Source organism: Eutrigla gurnardus (assembly GCF_963514095.1).
Source record: "Eutrigla gurnardus genome assembly, chromosome: 16".
NCBI lineage: Eukaryota > Metazoa > Chordata > Actinopteri > Perciformes > Triglidae > Eutrigla > Eutrigla gurnardus.
The window spans coordinates 6,173,908-6,195,632 of record NC_139927.1 but is presented as its reverse complement, the minus strand read 5'-3'; the positions used below and the strand labels follow the sequence as shown (position 1 = coordinate 6,195,632).

Below are 21,725 nucleotides of genomic sequence, written 5' to 3'. Positions count from 1 at the left end.
AATGTAATATTGTCCTCATGTGGTTCCATTTAACAATGAAGTATGACTGTTTAATATGTCATCACAAGATTAACACCAGCTTTCAAACTCTGGATGATGTCACAATGGTGGAACAGAAGGAAGGAACACTGCGATTACAATGTGCCCAAGCTTTTGAGATTTAGTTCAACTGAAGCCACGATGAGGCACTCCTTGCTCTGGATTCAGTGGAATAAAAACAAATACAAGTTGATTTGACTACCTCCCATCGAGAGAGCTGGAGGATCTGCGATTCCCATAAAACACTAGGAGGTGATAAAAGCTACGTCCTGGCGCGTATTATCGCCTGTTTTGGGAACTCTGTGGTTCTCAAAACAGATTTGAACTCTGCAATTCTCGTTTTTTTTCCTGCAGTCCATAATCCTTTAAGAGCCTGTCAAATCTCATAGAATCAAAACACGTTCATTTCAAAACATTTTGTCACACTGTTGTTAGACTACAATTATTCCATGCTTTCTCAGGACAAAGATATGAACCATGTGCATCTTATTAAGGAAGGCAGAGCGAGTTATCATAACAACATCTCTGCCAAAATGGACTGCCGTGCTTTCTCGGGCTGGTCTGGAAAGAAGTCAAAAGGAGGAATCAGCATGAGCTTTGCAGTGAGATTTTTACGCTGCAGTTGATTTATTGGCTGAGAGACGCGGGGCTAAAAGTTACACTGCCAGAAAGAGGAGCTGGACAGGGCTACGCTACGCTGGCTGAAATTGTCAACAGGTGCTCAGACATGAAGAGACATGAACAGATGAACAGGCATGGCTACTTCTTTATTTTTGATAGAGCAAGAAGAGTGCATTTCTCAAACCCCTCAAGAACGAAAGCAAACCTAGAGAGGACGGCGATAGGAGAACACTTCTGGATGTGCAGCCAGCTGCTGCAGCACAGCATCATCAATCAATCTTCATGCAATACATATTCATAGATGACATCATGATTGTGAGGTACAGTAGAGTGAGAAGAAGTTTGTCTCCCCGACATTGGACTAACCGTCCTGCTGGAAATTTGGGAAGAACTCAAAAATGTATGCAAAAATATTCAAGGGCTCTGTCGTGAGAATAGAAGAATCAAGGAGAGAACAAGGTTCCAGGGGTTCAAAGGTCAGAACAGTGAGGCTTCTAAAACCCAGAAACGCCTTCCTCAATGTGACTAGGAACATAAACATGACATGGCTATGCTCACTGGGGGTGTCGGATCAGATCAGATTCTTCCCGCAGGACATCACTGATTAAGTGTAACTTCAGTATTTTCAACCTCATTTCCCACATTTTTATGTAGAAATGACTAACGTGGACAACCATTTTTGAAATTGGTCCAGTATTGAGGACTGCGAGGGCAGTTAAGCAACGCGAGTTCAACTTTACTTTCACTAAAAATGCTTGTTTTTACCACCGACAGGCTCAGAAGTGTCTTTTCTTTCTTCTTTAAATTTATTGGACATCAGTGCTGATTCCAAGGATGGTATGTTTTATTATACTGAAATATGGGTCGTAATAAGATTCAAAAGAATTTAATAAAAGAACGAAAAGATTCTTTTGACAGGAAATCAGATACACAAGGGATAGAATAAAAACACAAGAAAAGGCATTTCACATGAAAACCAACAGTCATAAAAAGAAAATATTAAAATAATGATGACGTACTTCGCTGTCTTCACCCCCTTGATTTTTTCAACATTTTCTACAAAGAAAGAAAATCTGCGTAAGTCTACTTTTTGTTCAAATGGTGACATCAAAAAAATTGCATCATTAGTAAGAATGGTTAGAATTCTAACATATTATATAAATCAAAATACACTGATGTGTTTGTTTGAGTCCTTATTTAAAAGAGAGATTTTGATAGTTGCCATCTAAATTTGATCATTAAAATCAAATTGGTGGAGTGATGTTAGGGTCCTGAGCAATAAGCAGGGTGGTACCTTGCTCAAGGGCACCTCTCCAGCTACCAATCCACGCTCACTGACTGGTCAGGACTTGAATGATAGTCCAGTTCCCAAGCATGGACTGGGCTACCGTTGCCCCAAAACTAAAACCATTAACCATTAAACTTCAATTGTAAAAGAAAAATATTCATTTTGAGGGCTGCTGTTGTCTAATAGCCAATAATATGTGGGCCATTTCCAGAAAATGTAGACATGGACATGCCAATTAAATCTAATTTCTAAGAAGTATTCAAAGTATTGTGACTGGCCTTTATATATTAATTTGATGTCACGTTACAATATTACTGAAACAGTATAAAATAGACAGACATAAACCGAAAAGCCCTCTCTGAACCTTTCATAGTTTAAGACAATATGTCATTTGTTTATAGACAAACAACTAATTAATTATTAGTTAACAGATAATAACATGACAGCAGCAGCTGTGTGTGTGTGTGTGTGTGTGTGTGTGTGTGTGTGTGTGTGTGTGTGTGTGTGTGTGTGTGTGTGTGGTAGAGCTGTTTAATGTTGAATGGCCTGTGAGTCGAGGACAAACGTAGACAATACAATCCGAGTTGGACTGCTGTTGTTGTCGGACTGACCTTGGAGACGGCTCTCAGGTGTTGAGTTCTGATCGTTGCACATTTCTCCTCGAAAGCCTTGGACTTGGCCTCCTCGGCGAGGCTGTTCAAAAACAGCAGCGTTGCGAGTTCAATCTGAGAGAAAAAAGAGAAGACATTAGCTCGTTTATTGATCAGCAGCTGTCATGTTGTCGGCTAGTTAGCGTTAGCCACAAACAAAGGCGACAGTCACAAACACAATGTCGAGACGTAATGGTTGATTTACGTACCATTGCCTCCGACGACGTCGCCATCTTTACTGAACTCTTCGATTTCGTTTTGATTATATATTTCAACTTGGGCGCCTTCTTCAACATGTTTGCCAGATGAACCGAATTTCAGTTTGTTTACGTCTTCCAATCTCCCGCTTCTCTTACTTCCGGTAGGAATTCTTCTTCGTGCCATTTATACGTCGTCGCTTGTTCCCGCTACTGCCACCTATGGTTTTCATGTGACTGATTTAAAATATCGCGTCCAAGGCGAGGACAAAAACAATATTGGGTAAATAATTAGTTCGATTTGATGCAGACTAAAACAACAGCACTAACCGGCGCGAGGATTTGAGTGTAGTATCTATTTCCCACTGAGGCTTGTTATGTTGTTGGTGCTGCCACCTGGCGGCTGTTTTGTGCAACTACATGGGTGAATCTACTGTCTGCATCCGGGTCAGCGCCGCGGACAGTAATGGCGGCCTCCATGGAGACAACAGCCGTGAGCAATATGCTGCAATTCATGAAGCTTATCGGACAGCTCAAAGTAAGACTTCTCCTGAGACTCCGACGACTTTATTGTTGATTTAGTCCCTCCCAAAAATGACCTGTAACTTATACAGATATATAGCTTGTCTTCATAATTTGCTCTGATAGAGCTGCGTTGTTAAAATGTCCCGCATTGAAAACAAAATTGCAGTCAAATAAAACATTTTCAAGCATGTTTTCTGCCGTAAAGCTGGTGGAAGTCGCCGGGAGACATGAGATAAAGTGGATCTACTTTCCCTCCGCGGTTCCACTGATTAACCGTGTGTTGTGGTCGGTGTTACCCGCAGAGGGTCCCACGGACCGGCTGGGTGTACAGTAATGTCCAGAAACCAGAGAGCGTGTCCGACCACATGTACCGCATGGCCATGATGTCTCTGACCATCACGGACCCCACAGTCAACAAGGACAGGTGCGTCATCAGGCCAAGCATTCAGTTAAAATCACATCTTCTTATGCAACAACGTCCAGATCATTCTCTCACTTGTCTTTTAGATGTATAAAGCTGGCTCTGGTTCATGACATGGCAGAGTGCATTGTGGGAGATATCGCTCCAACAGACAACATCAGTAAAGCTGAGAAACACAGGCGAGAAGAGGCAAGTGAAGGCCTCTAAACACAGTCTGTTAAATAAACGATGGTTTTCTAATTTCTCCGACCTCACCTCTCTTTCAGGAAGCGATGAGGCATCTATCAGCTCTTCTGCCGGAGGGACTCAAACAGGAGATGTATGGACTCTGGGAGGTACGCATCTGGTGTGTTTGTGGCTCACCAATGATAATTAAATGGATGCAATAACGGGCTGTATGAACGTACGCGTTGCTTTTTCTGCAGGAATATGAAAACCAGAGCAGTGCAGAGGCCCGGTTGGTGAAACAGTTTGACCTCCTGGAGATGATCCTGCAGGCTCACGAGTACGAGGAGCTGGAGGAAACGCCGGGAAGACTGCAGGAATTCTTCGACTCCACCGACGGTACGGCCTTCCGTTTCTCTCTGGATTATCATTTTAATCATTTAAACTGATTTTGACTTTTCACAGACAAATCTACATATTTTACCTGCATTGCTATTTTTTGTTCTGTCAGGCCGTTTCCACCACCCGGAGGTGCTGCAGCTCCTGAGCTCTTTGAATGACGAGAGAGGAAGTCACATGACTAAAACGGATGAAACGAAGAGCGGTAGGACCGGCACAGCATCCTCACAGCCCAATACGACTTAACACACACCTCGGCTGTAACACACACCTTCGTGGAGGGACAGTAAAAACAAATGTGTGTACGAGGAACGCGTCACAGGATCAGGTCTCCTCATATGTGAGGCGTTCGCTGCAGTAGAAGCGAGGATGACGCTGCATGGATGTCTCCTATGTGCTGTTTCAGCCCAGTCGTCTCATTCATACTGTCCTGGAAAGCACAGCATCACTATATAATTAATCTCACAACTCCTGCTGCAAGAACACCCGGATGAAACACAAATGTAATGAGAATAATGTATACATTCCCATATATGTTGTTACATTACTACTACTGTAAGGAGAGAAACTGTTACTTAACGCTGACATTTCTTTACATCACCAGGTTTTATTGTAAGTTTCCAATCCATTGACAGATACACTTTAGATAATATATCATCTGGCAGATATTTCATGATAGGGGTATCCTCTTAAATGTGACAGTGGTGCTGGAAATAGTGTTCATGGGTTTTCTGACGCCGCTTTACTGTTCAATACACAGAAACATGTTAGTAACAACTCAGTGTTTCCAGTCAGATGTTATATTAAGTAGAACTTCAGTTACATTATTACATTTGTCACTGTGTTAGTTTTATTGCAGTTATTTGTCAACATTTCATCTGTGATATTTGGTTTGGATGAAATGATCTTTAATATCGTTCCATCAGCTATAAAAAGACATATAATGCTGTGTTATTGATACAGATAAATACACAGATTACTATGTCGGGTGCTATATTTTAGAGTTTTATTAAAAATATTTTGTATTCCTTTAACTGGAGGTGAGTTCAGTTTGCTTTCAACCAAGATACAATGCTGTAGTTGGTTTTCCGATGACAGGACATGCATTTCTAGCTACATTACTTCATTAATGGACTGACTGAATGTACATGAAACGATCTGGTGCTTCGCCTCAAACCACAGCAAAGAAAATAACATCTTTAAAACACACGAAAGACGATATAAGAAACACAAAATGGGAAATGTCACTTTGATGGCAAAGTAATGCAGTGGCCATACTTCACGTGGAATGTTTTTACGCTAAAATTAAAGGACTTTTGCGGCACCAAACTGTTTATGATTGAAGCGGTAACAAGTGATGTTGTCTTCCAGCATGTAACAGGTTAATTCTGCACCAGGAAGAGTTAAAAACGGATGACATCACAGCCACACAGTCATGTATGTCACCGCGCTGGCAAACACACAGCGCTTCTGTTCTTCCTCTACACTCGTTAGTCTAAATTTGCATGCCATTTTAAATACGACTCAGCATTCAAATAGAGCCTGACCCAAACTGTCAGCACTGGAAAATGTGCAACAGTCAACTGTGATTGAGACAAAGTAGTATGACCCCAACAAAATGTATTTTTAGTCGCCTCAACAAAAAGATCTTCTGTCTTAGTGTAAAATCGTTTATACAAGTTTACAAACATTGGTTTCACCCAGGCCCCGTCGCCGTGGGTTACATGTAACGCTTTCTTTTAAAATGTTTTGTAAAAAGTACAAGGTAGTTGAAAATGTAACAAAATTGTAGTTTTTTTTGGTAACAAAGTTATAATGGTGTAGGTGTGATACTGTACCAAACATGGCTGCTAAGTCAAATTCACATAGCTAAAGAACCCGTGACCTCTGATTCTGTGTCTGAGGCATTCCAGCTGTAATTGAAGGGGGAGTTTCACTCGTGGTGAGAGGATGACGACTGTAAGTGAGCCAAAACACGAGACGAAGAAATACAGGGTTTCGCTTCTGGAGCTGACCTGAAATCTATTTAATCTAAAGCGTCTCCCCTCCAACCCTCTTGTGATCAAGTCTAACAAGGGCAGGTGACATTAGTTGTGTCACCACACTGACAAAGAGTCCTTTAATAACTGCCACGTTAGAATATTTAGGTAAAAGTTGGTCCAAAATCACCTCGATTTTCTATCGAGTCTAAGAATTTAACGTTGCAGGAAATTTCCTCCAATCGCAAACATCTTTTGCAAAAGCATCAAATCGGATAAAAGTAACATTTTCAGTGAGAGCAATCGAGTAAGATATGTGACAAAAGTGCTGCAACACACAGCAGATTCCCGGGTTGAAGTCCCGCCTCTAACACGGCCTCTCGCAGCTGTCCGTCAAGTTGTTAGTGGGCGTGTCCTGAGAGCTTGCGTTGGCCGCGGAGGAGAGGACTTCCTCAAAGCTGCCCCCTGGCCCTGGACTGTTGACCTTCGTCTGTGAAAAAAGCACCACAAAAAAATGTGATGTCATCAGTCTGTCTTGACGTCGTTGCTGCAGTGCTGCAGGATAACCTCCGGGGGGCAGACTTTCACAAAGACTTCCACTATCCCAGCCAGCGTATCAGAGGATAACAAGCTGTGAACTTTCAGGAAGTCATTTAAAGGGCTTTCAACACTGAGAGGTGGAGAGTGTATCTTTGAGCTTACGCTGCGTTTTTTTGAGAGGGTTTCATGACCTTAAGAAGTGCTTGGTTTTCTATTAAAAGGCCCTTTGACATGATAAAAATCGGGGAAAAAAGAGGGAAGTCTGCAGTAATCATAGACCAGACGCTGGTCTTTACAGGATCCTTGCAAAGTAACAGACAAAGGATGGCATTCTGCTCCTGCTGAGACTGAATCAGTGAGAATATAAATAACCAACGGGCTCACTGTCAACAGCGTAAGCTGGCAATTACACCCAGATTACAGTGTTGGGTTCTCTCTGCTTCACCGACATTTTTACAACGTTCCTCCTCCGTGTGGCTTCCACAGCTCGCTACTGTAGAGCAAAACAAAGCAGGCTTTACATGGAACGACTGTGAGAGACAGTATTTCTGTCCGTGTTCAGTTACGCTGAATATGTCTTGCATAATAGAATCAGTGCTTTTAAAAGACACTCTGCGTGACATTTTTAATGCCTTGAAATCAGTGAGAGACCGTTTAGAAGCTTAATAATGCTCTCTCACACACACGCACGCACACACACACACACACACACACACACACACACACACACACACACAGAGAGAGAGAGAGAGCTTACCTTAATGCTGGTCACCGTAGTCTCCACTTTCTCCTCAAAAGACTTGAAGCTGGGAGAGTTTCTGTAAAAAAAACACAGAAAGACACATTTTTTTAGAACCACCCTCACAAGTTGTTTATCTATTTTCACAATCAAAATGTGACTCCGTTAAAATGAATGTATGACAACAATAAATATATATAAAACAGTAAGCATTTACTGTAACGGCACACATAAATACTATATGAAAACACCTCTGGTACTCGAGGACACGTGAGACAAAAACACTAAAGTAGCACTGTACCAGGTGTTACTATATGAGGAAAATCCTCCATCACACACACAAAAACTGCAGCACACACACCCCCGTTACCTCATGGTGGGCATGCTCATAGAGTGTCTGATAGAGTAGCTGTCTCCGGGGAGCGTGGTGAGAGAGGAGTTCATGATTAGCACACAAAAACAAGAGAAATCGTTTTTACAGAACCTCTCTAAGAGGATGAAATGGAGAGAAGGGGGGGGTCTGATAAGCAGAAGTTTGGCAGGGAAGCTGATGGATCTACTGGTAGAGAAGTAGGGAAGTAGGGTAGGTAACCTCGCCGCAGACAAAGAGGATGTGTCATCTATCTAAGACTCAGGACGACGGCTGCAACTCCATATTCATACCAAATTCCAGCATCGGTTTAGGTTCTAACTGGGAACGTCCGGGACAAGTTGCTCACATGATTCATTCAGCCAATTTGCTTTGGCTTATCGGAGACCGAAATCAATTGGATGTGATTCTGACACGAGACAAGCAACTGATCACCACGTGATCAGCTGTGGGACTCTTACCCTATAGAGTTGGACCTGGAGAAGCATGGAGGGAGATGGAAAACACGTTTAGGAGACTTTTGACAGGCCTCACACACTCTTAACACACACACTGTTTCACCATGAAAGGTAATCTGATATCTGATATTTGAACACGGAGGTAAACTGGAGGCATCATTGATGAGAACCAACAAAATAACAATGTTCTGCTGAAGTTTCAGGTCGAGGTGAAAGGGAATTTCAAGAGTGTCTGGCGTCCGTATCGTGACGAGTTTTGGGAGGAATTTGATTAAATCGTTTAGGTTGCAGATAGTTGGATGTCATAGTGGAAATTGGTTGGTACTAGCTGATTTTCTTTTCCAGGAAGAAAAAAAATATATATTTTGATCAAAATAAGCAGATTTTCTTGGCCATACATTGTTAAAAAGGTGTGTAGTATTAAAAAAAAACCCATAAAAGACAAAAACAACACTACAAGCACTCACATTAAACCTTAAATCAAGTCAATGATGAAAGGAAATACACACACACAAACACACACAGTAAGAATAAACAGAATCAGTTATTTGTTGAATGTGTTGATCTGTGATTTTAACTTGTTTACTGTGTTGTTTTTATTTTATTTATTTGAGATTTGATTGAGTGTCATTGAGAACTTTATAAGCGCTATACAAATAAAATGTATTATTATCTTCATCATCATTATTATTATTAATGAGTTATTAAACCCTTACTGTGACACAGAAACACAATCAGATTTTGAAGCCGAGTCCACAGAGAATTAAACTTGTTTGAAGATGGCTAACATGACAAAACGACATGCAAAAACACACATCAAACAGCATTCCACCGCAAAACAAATCTATAAATAAAAATGTGTGCACACAAACCAAAAAGTCCAACACACCAGGAGCCATAAACCACGGGGGGGGACATACCTCCGAGGGAAGAGCAACTCTAGACCAACCATGCTGGAACAACCAAAGATAGTGCATTGTTTCCTTCCTGTATTTATACTCCAAAAACAGGAATATCAGCTACACAACACCCCATCTGTCCTAAACATAACACACTCCCTGTGGCCATTAAAATAAACATATCTGTCATGCTTTTTATGAATGACCAGATTTAGTCCAAGTAATTACATAAAAATAAAATACACCTTAACATGAATACAACTATAATAAGCAAATATATTCCTGTTTGTTTAATATTATGTTGTGAAATTGTAACTTAGAAAATAGAATTAAAATATGAATCTGTGGTTTAGCATTGTATACATCCATCATTACAAAGTACTGTTATACATGGCACTACAGGCTGCACTACACATTATTATAGGCCCGGTTTAATAAGGACTACAATTTTATACGATATGTAATAGGGGGCCGCTCTACTGGGTCAGCCTTGGGGGTCCGTGGCCTGAAAACATTGAAGACCTCTGATATAAGAGTTTGGAACTACACACTTACTGTCTTTAGTTACACTCTAGTTTCTTTTGTTGTCATCATACACAAACACAATGCTATATTTATTCCATACAGAACAATGCAGGCTTGTGTTGTGTTGACTTTCGGCGACAGAGAGGCAACGAGACGAGAGAGCGAGAGAAAGACGGTGACCGAGGAGGACAGACTTTGCCTCTGGCCCTTCGGCTCCCACAGAAAGCAGCTTAATGCGGGTTTACGTAATCTCAATTTGCCCTGAGCAGGATAGAGCGAAGAGTCACAACTCTCTGAGAGGAGGGGGGGGGGGCGGACATGCAAATGTGTTGATGATGGGATCTTTAGGATGGGTTAAATACAGTCATGTTTCTGGACTCAAGGAGACGATCCGAGTGCAACCGTCAACAGAGCGACACAATTCAGTGGATGACTTGTGTCCGCCATGTTTTCAGTCAACACGGACAATGCCATCTGTAAACAAAGAACGTGTGACATCATCGCGTACCTCATGTCCCCAAACTTCCTTGTGATGGCGCTGCCCAGCGTGCTGAAGGCGGCGGTGGTTTTCTGTCCCGCCGTGGACAGCGTCTCTGATGTCTTCTTGTAGCTGAGACAGACAGAAGGCATCCAGAACGTGTCGTTACTATTCCCAACAAACCGCATGCACCGGATTCACAAAAAAACGTACGTAGATGCTAACGACTGGGAAAAACACGTGAACAAAACACACACAAGCATATCATATTTTTTTTACAGAGGCAGATAAAACAAATGGGATCATTGACTCAAAGTGCATTTGGGTCATTAAGACTATTCACATACATTTTTTTACTAATACCATCGTAATGACACCACCTCTTGCACATATTACCATAAAACGGTGTATATATGGCTACATATTTCATTTATGGTAATTTAAAAAAAGTTTATTCATGTTCTGGACTGCAGTACTTTGTTTATTGTTTATTCTTTGTAATTATTGTGCACAATGAAGGCAAATTCCTCATATTTGAAAACGTACTTGGCAATAAACTCCTTTCTGTCTCTGATTCTGATTAAAAAAAAGCCCACGCACCTCGTTTAAAAATGCTTTGTCATCGTCTTAATAATTATCTGTTGCATGCTGCACTCTTACAGCACACGCCGACACAAAGCCACATTTGCATTTGTTGACATTTGCATCAAGGATTCCACACCTCCACGTTTTCCCTTCTTTCCCCGATCCGACACTTACACTCCCGTTTGGCCACGCTGGTTCATTATAGATGAGGACGGCGACTGTGTGTTGTAAAGTGATCTTCAGGTCGAAGTGTAACGGGATAAGAAGGACGGCCTTTGGAGGATCGCCTTGCTCTCCTCTGTCTACAGCTCGTAGCTGATGGTCTAATGCGGAAATCATTTTCTCTGCGCGAGTCCTCTCCAGATTTGGAACATTAGAGATGGTTTTTGCTGCTCACAATACAGTTAAACACATCAGGAACATGTTCAGATAACTGTGTAATGAGGTCAGCAATAGCCTTTAGCACTGCGTAGCCATTCTCATGGGGTTTTTTAAATCAGGTTTGTGATGTCTGCTACGATAACAAACACACATGTTGTTTAGCTTCGGAGGATTATGTCTTTGTAATTGGGTTTCTGATGTATGTGTGCAATAACAGGCGCTCAGTCTGGAGTGGCTGTTAAACAACAGAACCTCTTAACTTGTGTGAGGTTTGGAAAGACTTGTTTGTGTTGACAGCAAACAGAAAAGCCATTCTGTCATTCTGCAAACGCAAACACACTCTCTCCCCTTCACTTCAACTCGATGAAACCTGTAAACGCTTTCTTTCTCGGTCTCGCACCAACACACACGCTTTAACTCACGCTGTGGACGTCTGCATGTCGTGCCATCCTTTGCTTAAGTTGTTCCTGAGGTCGTTCAGAGAGGTCATGCCCAGTTTCTGTTTGAGCTCTGCGTGCTGCTTCTCTTTGGACGACAAAACCTGCCTCAGCGTACCGATCTCGTCCTCCAGCTGGACGCACAAAAAAAGGGAGAAAAGCGCAACTTAGCCATCTTCATACCATCAACACCTCGTTTCTGAAATTGCCCCTCGAGTTTGGGCGAACATACCTTCAGTAACTCTTGTTGAATCTCCTGTCTCTCCTCCTCCGTCAGGCTGGAGTCCAAGTTGACTTCTGATGCCATGTCTTCATCGCCCTCTCTTAGTGGCTCAGAGTCCAGAAAACCTGATAAACACACATGGAAACATGTTAATTAAAACCTCTGCGTGGCCTGTATAACAATGAAGGAGACACAAACAGAAATAATTTAAAAAAAGACGAATGCAACGTCGAAGATCTTCTGAGGAATTCTGGAGGAAATGCTTCTGAAATGTTTTTCCCAATATAACATCTATTTACAATAATTCTTTAAAATGCTTCAGGCCTTTTGGCTGTTTTGGTATTTTGGCAGCGTGCTGCTAATTGACAGCCTTTGCGTCTGCGTCCACATGTCTGACTGGCGACTCTGACGGTTATGCAATCTGTGGCGGCAGGCTGTAGAGCTTTAATCTGGATTAACTGATGTGGATTATCTTGCAGACAGACACTACAGACTGCCGCACACTAACCAACAAGATGCTAATTCTCGGGAGGGAACTTTAAAAGTTGCAATATTGGATTTTAGTGGAACCGAAATGACACGAAAATTCCCAGAAGGGCTTCAGAAATTGTGCATTTTTTGCAGCAGAAAATACACTGAACCCATCCTTAAATTTACAAATAGGGCTTGATTAAATGACGTCAAGAGTGAGAGATTTCCACATTCAACTCTTTGCTTCCCCCTTGTATTGTTGAAAGACATTTGTGGAAGACAAACCGGGACAGACAGGAACCACACAGCCGAGTTCACACGACCCGAAATGCATGCAGGCAATTCCGTCTCGTATGCAAACTGTAGAAAACAGTTTGGACAGAATTAATAAGGGTCACTGTACCTGCTGTGAGGCGTCCTCTCTCTTGACGTGGCAGCGTTATAAGGCAGGTGAGGACAGCGTAAGGTTAGTGATAAAACAAAAAAAGAGCTATGCTGTCTCAGTGACCATTACTATAACCAACAGTGCAATACTGCACACGATGCAGCAAAAACATGCAGATTTCACACAGCGTACAGCACTACACACCAGAACAAAGCCTTTGGAGCTATTTGTAAATGCTAACACAACGCACAGCAGCAGGACAATCAGATTTATGGAAGCTTTTCATGTCTGTTGTTCAAGTGCATGGAGGACTCGGATCTCAGTCTTGATTTCATGGTCACACAGCCATGAGAAGACCTTAACAACGCTAGGAAGAGCACTCATTTATATCTCTCTACCAGTGTAAAGTGCAGTTAATGGGACACAAGCAATTACAACGACACATTAACTGATACAGACGAAATAACACAGATATAAAACACTAGGATGCACTCAAGAGATGGATGCAGCATGCTAACAAACTCACACATCCTCAACACATCAATTAGTTTTAGTAAGTAAGTTTCACAAGTTTTTTTTAAACCGCCACTGATTTTATGGCCATATCTGTATTAAATGTAGCATACTGGTCTTCCACATCAATGTTTTTTAATCAGGTTTCTTTTTAGTTAACATGGGTTTCTTTTTTTTAGCTAACGCAGGTTTGTTTAGCTAGGGCCTGTTTCCTTTTAGCTAACGTGGTTTTCTTTTTTAGCTAACGCAGGTTTCTTTAGCTAGGGCCTGTTTCCTTTTAGCTAATGTGGGTTTCTTTTTTAGCTAACGCAGGTTTGTTTAGCTAGGGCCTGTTTCCTTTTAGCTAACGTGGTTTTCTTTTTTAGCTAACGCAGGTTTCTTTAGCTAGGGCCTGTTTCCTTTTAGCTAATGTGGGTTTCTTTTTTAGCTAACGCAGGTTTGTTTAGCTAGGGCCTGTTTCCTTTTAGCTAACGTGGTTTTCTTTTTTAGCTAACGCAGGTTTCTTTAGCTAGGGCCTGTTTCCTTTTAGCTATTGTGGGTTTCTTTTTTAGCTAGGGCAGGTTTCCTTTTAGCCACAGTTAGCTAACAGTTAGCTTTTGTTAGCTAACACAGTTGCTCTTTTAGCTAAAGCAAACTTCAGTTTTGGTAGCGCAGGTTTGTTTAGCTAACGCAGGTTGAGCTAACGCAGGTGTGTTTATGTAGTGCAGGTTTGATTAGCTAGAGCATGTTTCCTTTGAGCTAACAGGTTTGCTTAGCTAACGCAGGTTTGTTCAGCTGAGGCAGGTTTCCTTTTAGCCAACACAGGTTTTGTTAACAGGTTGCAGTATTTACTAAACCTAAAAGAAAAATCTAAAACTGTAGAAAAGTGAACACGGCATGAAGGCGTTTCATCCATTAGAATTCAGACTCTGCGTTATGGGAGTTGATTTGAGTCACATGTCCTATTCTGTCGCTACATTAACAACAAAAGGCACAGTGTGTATGCTGCTTCTTATATGATCAACACCAGTGGATTGTGAAGATGGATTTGAAACATCATCCCTGTCACTGATACACTGCTGTAGCGTTGCCAACTGTCAGGAATGTGAGGAATGTTTGAACAACCTAATGATCTCAGTCAAGGTTCACTGCATCAAATTGGTTATAAAGTCAGGTCCTAAGAAGTCATGTTCTACAACATCTAAAGGTGATGTGAACGAGCAGCTTTGCCAATTATTCTTCAATTAATTTGCACATCTGCTGTAAATTGCTTCAAAAAAGGCTCATTTATATCACCGATGTACACCTTTTGTACTAATCATGTTCTCGGACATACCATGCCAAGATTTTAGTTTCCCTCCAACGCACACAACTCAGAACTTTTTGACCGGAAACCATTATTTTGGTTTGTACAATTTTAATTGATTTAGTTTACTGCCTGTGTTCTGTATTTTTATTTTTGTTTAATTAATAAGGTGCTCTATGACAGATGATGAACACTGCCAAAACTACAAATCCTTGTGGGGGAATAGCTACTGAATACATTTTTATAATTATATTGGTTAGCCTCAAAGTGGTCAAAATTATAAATAATGAGTCTGAAACCTTATAACCTAAAGGACTTGACCTCAGTTTCCTCCGTTATAGTTTTAATGTGGTTCAGGTTATTGTGAGATTTAATTTTTCAACCAAAGTGAAAGAATCTCTACTCTACGGGATCTAGTCTACACATCTCTTCACCTGTGCTGTCCAGTTGCATATCCCAAGTGGTGGACATGTCCCAGTTGTCAGAGTGGGACACTGGTGTCCCACTCCACTGATCGTCCCCTGACGTTGAGGTTTTACCCCATTCTGTCACGTTTTCCCCGTTTTGGCCCCCCGGAGCCCAGTTGTCACCATATGAGCTCCTTTTAACCGATTCTTCAGCAGAGGAGTAAAACGTGCCCTGATTCAAACCTGAGCAAAGTTACAGTTCAATACATGTTCAGTAGACAAAAAAGGAAGTGTTTGATCCATCTTATTTTGCAAGCGATGAGTCCTCTTTTAATGACGTTTTACTTAACTGACAAAAAAATACAGGAAGTTGTGTCTGGTAAGTGAGTTTTAAAAGGGAAGCTTCAGCTCCTGGGAATAAATCAATGATTCATTTATTTCTAAGAAGCTAATTCAATTCTGTGTGGCACAAAAAAGCTTCTCTTCTTTTTGTCGGTCTCTTTACATTTGCTTGTAAAGCAAGGGACCATGTTTGAAAATCTAATCTTAAAAGTATTTGGATTATTTCACTTCATATTATTCTCTGAACTGAATTAATCATCTTTTGAGTCAAGCTAAAAATGCCAATTTTTATCTCTCGATCTGTATTGAATCTGTTGCTTTGGGCTCTGGGAAATTGGAATGAAAATCTTTCTTTTAATAGTCGTTATACGAGAAAAAAATGATTTACAAGCAGATTATTTGATAACAAAAAAATAATCATTAGTTGCAGCCCTGCTTTAGAGAAAGTCCTACTTAGACCCCGATTTTTCTTCATTTAACAACATCAGGTTATTGGAAATGGTATTTCCTTCAATTCCAAAATATTTAGCTGTAATATTTTTGAAGACCACACTCACCCACACAGTTTAAATTAACACTGAATCGCATCAGGAAGAAAACAGCTGCTGCACATGCTGCACTTCTTCCAGCATCCCAGCCGGTGATGTCACTTCCTGTTAGTGTGACACGTGTGTGCAGCAGCGTTGGCCACCCCGCCATTCAGTGTGGATTTAGACTTTTCTTTCTGTTTATCTGGGAGAGTCGAGTCTTACCCTGCTCTCCCTTGTTGTGTGTGGCCGAGTTAACCCATTCCTCTCCGGGACCCGTGCTGCCCCAGTCCACCACTGCATCACTCAGAACACCAGAGTACAAGTCTGCAGCAGAGCAAGGCAGCAGGGCGAGACAAGAAAGCTGGTTATACACAAACACACAAACACCATCTCTCATGAGGGATTTGGTGTTTCTCCAGTTTGCTTCCCCGTCCTGTCAGTATCCTGATAACACTGAGGTCCGTTTTATTACAGGCAGCTTATCATGAGTCTGCATTTGCACAGGAACAGGAAGTCTGACTTTTGCCCCTTTGTGGTCAGGAAAATTCTTGAAGCGGTTTAAACAGGATTTACTTGATTCCGGCAATTTATAAAAGTGTGCCTGGGGAGCAAATCTAAGCCCCGCATAGATAACAATGAGATCGTTTGTAACAATTAAGCAAGAACACCCAAAGTAATTGAGCAATCCGAGTTCTCTGATGAAATCTCATTCCACCGTAGTCCAGCACTGCAGGAGGAAGCGGACCGGCACAAGGCAAGTGCTGTTTAACCAACAATGATTTCCTTCTTGTTTAACTTCTGCATTGAAGCTGGTAAACCACACTTTCAAGGGAGAAAAAGGTCATAGATGTCGGTGTGAAACGCAAACATGAAAGGTGGCGTACATTTATCATTCGAGCATCAATTTTAAGTGACATTTATTTAAAGAAATACCATCTTTTTAGACGGAATTTTTGCAGGTCAAAGCAGGTGACCATCACTCTAATAATATAATAAAAATAACAATAAACTTTATATATAAAGCATCTTTCATAACATAAAATGCAGCTGAATGTGCTTTACAAAAAATCACTAACAGAGTATAAAAATAGAGAACACAGAAAAAAAAAAAACATAAATAGTCAAACATAAGAGGATTATTGTCGGGCAATAGTGGGAATTAATTAAGAATTTAAATTCTGTAAAAAAATATGTTTCTTAAAACTATGAACAGAAGTTGATTGTCTGATATTTTCTTGTAGTTTGTTCCAAAACCGTCAGCAGAAAGTACTTTTTATAATTAGGTTGGCTGAGCAAGCCAGCACCAGATGACGGTTTGGAACAAACTTTAATGAGCATTCAGTGAGGTATTAAGTTTCTAAATCATTTAAACAAGTAAAAGAATTTATTAAAAATATAATTTCTCAACATTACAGGTAGACAGTGTGATGATGCCAGCACTGGTGGAATATCTTGCCTCTGCATTTTGGACAAGCTACAGCCGATCAATGGTTTCCTTTTAAGGTAGAGTGCATTACAGAAACCAATGCGAGAAAATACAAAGGCGTGGCTCAAGACCCCTTCTTTACTCTCCGCCGCCCCCCTTCTTTTAGTCTGGAATACCTCGGGTCACAAGACTCCCATTTGGCCCCTCGGTCATGTGGCTATGCTAAATCAGAGGCCTGGGGATGGTCATATGGCTGCAAAATCAATTGAGGCTGAACCGCAGGCCAAGTTGCCTACAATAACAACAATGTACATACTCTGTACTGTAAACCCGTTGACCTTTCCACTCCTCTAAAACATTGAATACATGGATTATACATATTTCAGCCATTATTAACGCAAATCAAGTCTCGTGAAAGCATTTGAAGTTTCGTTGCCCTGGTCCAGAGTCTAACTCTGGCCTCAAAGTCCTGCTGACTCCCAGTTATCCATATAGGTACGCATTCACAGCAGGAATGCAATAAACAAACACTTCCTTTATCCACGTTCAGCAGGTCAAGGTCGCCTCTGAATGCAACATAAGAGTTAAAATGATTTCCAGTGCACAATCAGACAAATATTACACTCTCTATCAATGCCAGGAAAAAGGCTGCATGTCCTTCAACGCCAGATGAAACAAAAGCACACCAATGTTGTACCCTCTATAAACACCTTTCACAGTATCTGCATGCTCCAGAGCAGCTGATGCGTGCATGGATAAGGTGAAGAAATGCATTGATCTTCAGGGGATCAATAGGAAAACTGGCTCTTCATCTTAAACTCAGTCGCAGTGGCACACCCGATACCCTCAGAGCCAGGAAACAGTATCCAGCCACCGCTCAGTTCTGGTCTGGAGTTTCGAAGATGTCTTAAATAAACAGCGACAACAACTGGCCAGCTGTTCGGACGTTGGTTTGTTTTCCTCCTGACCGGCCCTGAAGGCGTCTTCAGACAGAGCTGGACCAAGAAAGCTGAACCGTGAATGGCGTGTTTGTGAGAAAGTGACTAGAATTTGAGAGCGCGCGCGCAGGCAAATCCACAGTTTTCTTTCTCATTTATTTGCTTTTTTCAAAAAACGGTGACGTGTGCAGTCAGTGCAGCCTCGTTATCAGATCAACGGCGATCCAGCAACAAAATAATAATAATAAAAAAAAATTGCGCTTTAACGTCCCGCTGGACAAATAAGTGACGCACTCACCTTGTTGTCTGGTCTCCATGAGGACAGCCAGGTAACTTCACCAGGTAACCTCCACGAGACGAGAGACGAGACGCGGCAGCACGCGCAGCCGTGAGGTCAGCGTGTGTGTGTGTGTGTGTGTGATATTTACTCGGGTTTCCTTCCCTTGGCTGTCACGCGCTGCGTGGGGCAGCAGCAGCAGCAGCAGCTCTCAGGCGGAGCTTGGAGCGCGAGCCAATTGTCTCGCGCATTTGTAATTTACTTACCGGACATATTTGCCGATAGGAAAAAAAGTGCGCTCGTTGGACGCAACGACATGCAGAAATGACAATTAATGTAAAATAAATAAATACGTGTTTACGTAACAAGCAAATGTCCTCGACGTCAGGCTTGCTGAAGGAAAAGTATAACGTGAGTATCATCATGACAATATTTACTTTAAGTGTCAAAAGTAAATGTACTCTAAATGCATGAGATGGTGAAACAAAAATAAATAAAAAATAAAAATACATTTTCATGAGGGTAGGCATCCTTGTAGCAACAACAATTACATTAGAATTACATTTGTATAATCATTTCCATTCATTATTCGTAATTTATCAATTCCTATGTTTTCATCATCAGTGTTTCTCCAAGCAATCGTAATTATTATTATACTATGCATGTCATATTGCATTGCTCGTACAGACCATGACGGTTGTAGTGATTCGCCTCCTGCATTGCACGTGTGACCCCTGCTGTCGTGAAACCGTAGTCACAACCGTGGCTGCGAAGAAACAGAGAGGTTGACGTCACAGACTGATTCACGACCATTCATACGGTTTGCAAAGTAGACCGGAAATAACAAACATGTCATTATTATTTAAAAAAAAAACAGTCAGAGAGAACATTTTGACCCAGTTTAGTTTATTCTTCATCAGATCCTCGGATGAAAACAATGTTTGTGCCAGGCTAAGTGAGCAATAATAATAATAATAATAATAATAATAATATCAGCAGACATTTTTGACGATGGCAGCAGGTGGAACAATCTGTTTTTAGTGCAACAAGGGGCACAGAAACCCACTTTTAGACATTTCTTTGAATAGAAATACCCTCGAAAACAAGGTGCTTTATAGACATAAAACGTTGCCATTTCCCAACCAGTTTGCATATCTAGATATATAGAGCCGTCCCGATGTTACTCACGAACCATCACCAAATTAATTTGATATATTGTTGCCTGATTAAACATTTGATTTGTCTTTTTCACTTGCTTCTCTGAGATTTTTTTTTTTTTTTTTTGACAGACGGAAACGTGTTCTGGCCAAAATAAAGTGACAGTTTAACTTGTGCAAATATACTATACGAGCATTTGGGATGTAGCTGACGGCTATGGTTTAACATTTGAGAGGTTTGGTTTAATCTTTAGCTTGTTGAAACACACATTATTAATCGAGGGGCCTGATTGCACCGCGTAGAGGTCACCGATTAATAGATATATTGAACTGATTTACTATATACAAAACGTAGGTGAGGCTGTGATAGATTTTCAATCTTTGGAGTCACCCAGGGGCCCTGAACCACACGTTGGCAACACCCTGATCTATAATGGCTGTGAAGGCACTATTGCATATTTATGTCAAGATCACTGGGATTGTAACACAAAAGGAAACAGCCGGGGCTATCAGCCAGCCAATAAACCCCAGCAAAGGAAGGAAAAACAAGAAATCATCGGCCAACATAACTCTCATGCTGCTGAATGATAAGAGCAACCTTTTCTTTTGCATGTTCAGCTTTCAGGTCAGTAACACGTGAGAATAAAACAACAAAACAATAATGGCATTTCATCATGGCATCTTAACATGAGCAGAATTAGCACACGTGTGCACGTAGAAAAGGGAAAGAACCCCGACATGAGCAGCAAATGCCTGCTCATCAAATTAATTGACATTTGTCCAGAATGTGTAACCAGGTGGAACAAATTTATATTCAAAATTACTGTCTGACAGCAAAACTGTAAACCCACGCTCCTTTAAAGTACTTTTCCTGACCAAATCAAACGATCAATCCATCTGCCATCTGATCATTTTACAGGCGATGAGCTAATCAATGGACTAATTCAGCGGTGGTGACTTGTAAACTGCAGTGCAACATTTCTGCTAAAATGCCATGGGAATAGTTAAAAAAAAAGAAAAATGTATGTACCACAGCAAATTAAACTATTAAAACTACTTCACTCACTGATGGAGCACAAATGTCCTTCACAAACAGTCAGTCATATTTCACTCAAACAAACAGAAATGCAACGAGTCAGCGTAGAGTCAGCTGATCAGTTAGATAAACATGTTTACATGTGATGCACGTGAACAATTGTTAAATAGAGTTTCCATCTTCTTTGTTTGGCGCACAACTTCAAACACGTAATGACAGCAGACGCTGAGATGTTTGGATGTGTTTGGACACTTCAGTGTTTTTTTTTTTTTACTTCCTGAAACGAAACACGGTTGCTACGCAGCTCTGGGTAAACGTGTCGGGGAGGATTTTTGACTCTGCGGTGATCGGTGACGTCTGTGGCACACAGCTCTCCTGTGATTGGAGGGCTCTGGGTACAGCGAACAGAAAACAAACTCCCTGAGAGTGGATTCAACCCCAGAGTCAGTACCTACTGAAAGCAGCGTGCAATATATATATAAATCTAAGATTTAGATTCATATAAATACACACATATATATATATATACCTTCGCTGTACTTGACAATTGGTATTTCTGAACTCCCAGACGTAGAACGTGTGTCAGATCCCTGGGATAAAGAGAAGCTAATGATGTCCAACATGCATGAACATCGACCCTGCTGTTCCTTCATGCTTTGAGATTCAGTGACGAAATGTTCTCCAACACCCAGCAAACACTCTGCTGGGCAACCACACGTTTTTAAAAAACTGTGTTCCCAATCAATATTTCATAACTTTATCATTCCACATCTTTTTCCTCGCTTTTATGCGCAGACACATTGTGCTTTCTCCTCGTCCTTTTGTGTGTTTTCCTGAAAACGTATTTAAAAAGGTCGAGCGATAAAAGAATAAAAAACAGACTGCTTCATGAAGTGGTTGAGCACACCAAAAAACAAACTTGTACTTGACCGCAGCATGCGCCGCAGGTAGCTCAGTGTTGATTCTCACGTATCAGGAGTCAAAAAGCATCCCGTTTTGGATGATTTCTGCGGCCGAACACAGCGGCCACAGCTCCAGT

At 41.2% G+C, this 21,725-nt stretch overlaps 3 protein-coding genes across 8 annotated transcripts; 1 reads left to right on the top strand and 2 right to left on the bottom strand.

The window, feature by feature from the left end:
- Positions 1-793: 793 nt before the first annotated feature.
- On the bottom strand, positions 794-3,041 carry cenpw (centromere protein W). Its single transcript, XM_084030284.1, has 3 exons — positions 2,808-3,041; positions 2,560-2,673; positions 794-1,716 (listed from the first exon to the last, which is right to left on the bottom strand). The coding sequence occupies exons 1-3, from the start codon at positions 2,892-2,894 to the stop codon at positions 1,690-1,692; spliced, it is 228 nt and encodes a 75-aa protein (XP_083886410.1). The 5' UTR covers positions 2,895-3,041; the 3' UTR covers positions 794-1,689.
- A 186-nt stretch (positions 3,042-3,227) lies between these two features.
- On the top strand, positions 3,228-5,634 carry hddc2 (HD domain containing 2). 2 transcript variants are annotated; one of them, XM_084030283.1, is made up of 6 exons: positions 3,228-3,333; positions 3,623-3,744; positions 3,828-3,930; positions 4,008-4,076; positions 4,167-4,305; positions 4,418-5,634. In XM_084030283.1, exons 1-6 carry the CDS (start codon positions 3,262-3,264, stop codon positions 4,549-4,551), a joined length of 639 nt encoding a protein of 212 aa, XP_083886409.1. In that variant the 5' UTR covers positions 3,228-3,261; the 3' UTR covers positions 4,552-5,634. The 2 variants fall into 2 exon arrangements, with proteins under 2 accessions (XP_083886409.1, XP_083886408.1); XM_084030282.1 differs by having other exon boundaries at positions 3,828-3,934; positions 4,012-4,076.
- On the bottom strand, positions 4,893-18,682 carry tpd52l1 (tpd52 like 1). Of its 5 annotated transcripts, XM_084030277.1 has the most exons (11): positions 18,515-18,682; positions 16,075-16,176; positions 15,008-15,223; positions 12,794-12,814; positions 11,929-12,044; positions 11,682-11,830; positions 10,324-10,425; positions 8,395-8,409; positions 7,934-7,972; positions 7,582-7,642; positions 4,893-6,774 (listed from the first exon to the last, which is right to left on the bottom strand). In XM_084030277.1, the coding sequence occupies exons 1-11, from the start codon at positions 18,531-18,533 to the stop codon at positions 6,652-6,654; spliced, it is 963 nt and encodes a 320-aa protein (XP_083886403.1). In that variant the 5' UTR covers positions 18,534-18,682; the 3' UTR covers positions 4,893-6,651. The 5 variants fall into 5 exon arrangements, with proteins under 5 accessions (XP_083886403.1, XP_083886404.1, XP_083886406.1 ...); XM_084030278.1 differs by lacking the exon at positions 8,395-8,409; XM_084030280.1 differs by lacking the exon at positions 15,008-15,223 and having other exon boundaries at positions 18,515-18,681.
- Positions 18,683-21,725: the final 3,043 nt, after the last annotated feature.

Coding starts and splice junctions, on each gene's coding strand:
- tpd52l1 (XM_084030277.1), bottom strand. Junction 12,045..12,793: donor GAGAGGACGCCTCACAGCAG/GTACAGTGACCC, acceptor TGTGTTTATCAG/GTTTTCTGGACTCTGAGCCA. Junction 7,643..7,933: donor ATGAGCATGCCCACCATGAG/GTAACGGGGGTG, acceptor TTTTTTTTACAG/AAACTCTCCCAGCTTCAAGT.
- cenpw (XM_084030284.1), bottom strand. CDS start 2,894: ATGTTGAAGAAGGCGCCCAAGTTGAAATATATAATCAAAACGAAATCG. Junction 2,674..2,807: donor CGACGTCGTCGGAGGCAATG/GTACGTAAATCA, acceptor TTTTTCTCTCAG/ATTGAACTCGCAACGCTGCT. Junction 1,717..2,559: donor ACCTGAGAGCCGTCTCCAAG/GTCAGTCCGACA, acceptor CTTTCTTTGTAG/AAAATGTTGAAAAAATCAAG.
- hddc2 (XM_084030283.1), top strand. CDS start 3,262: ATGGCGGCCTCCATGGAGACAACAGCCGTGAGCAATATGCTGCAATTC. Junction 3,931..4,007: donor AGAAACACAGGCGAGAAGAG/GCAAGTGAAGGC, acceptor CCTCTCTTTCAG/GAAGCGATGAGGCATCTATC. Junction 4,077..4,166: donor AGATGTATGGACTCTGGGAG/GTACGCATCTGG, acceptor CTTTTTCTGCAG/GAATATGAAAACCAGAGCAG.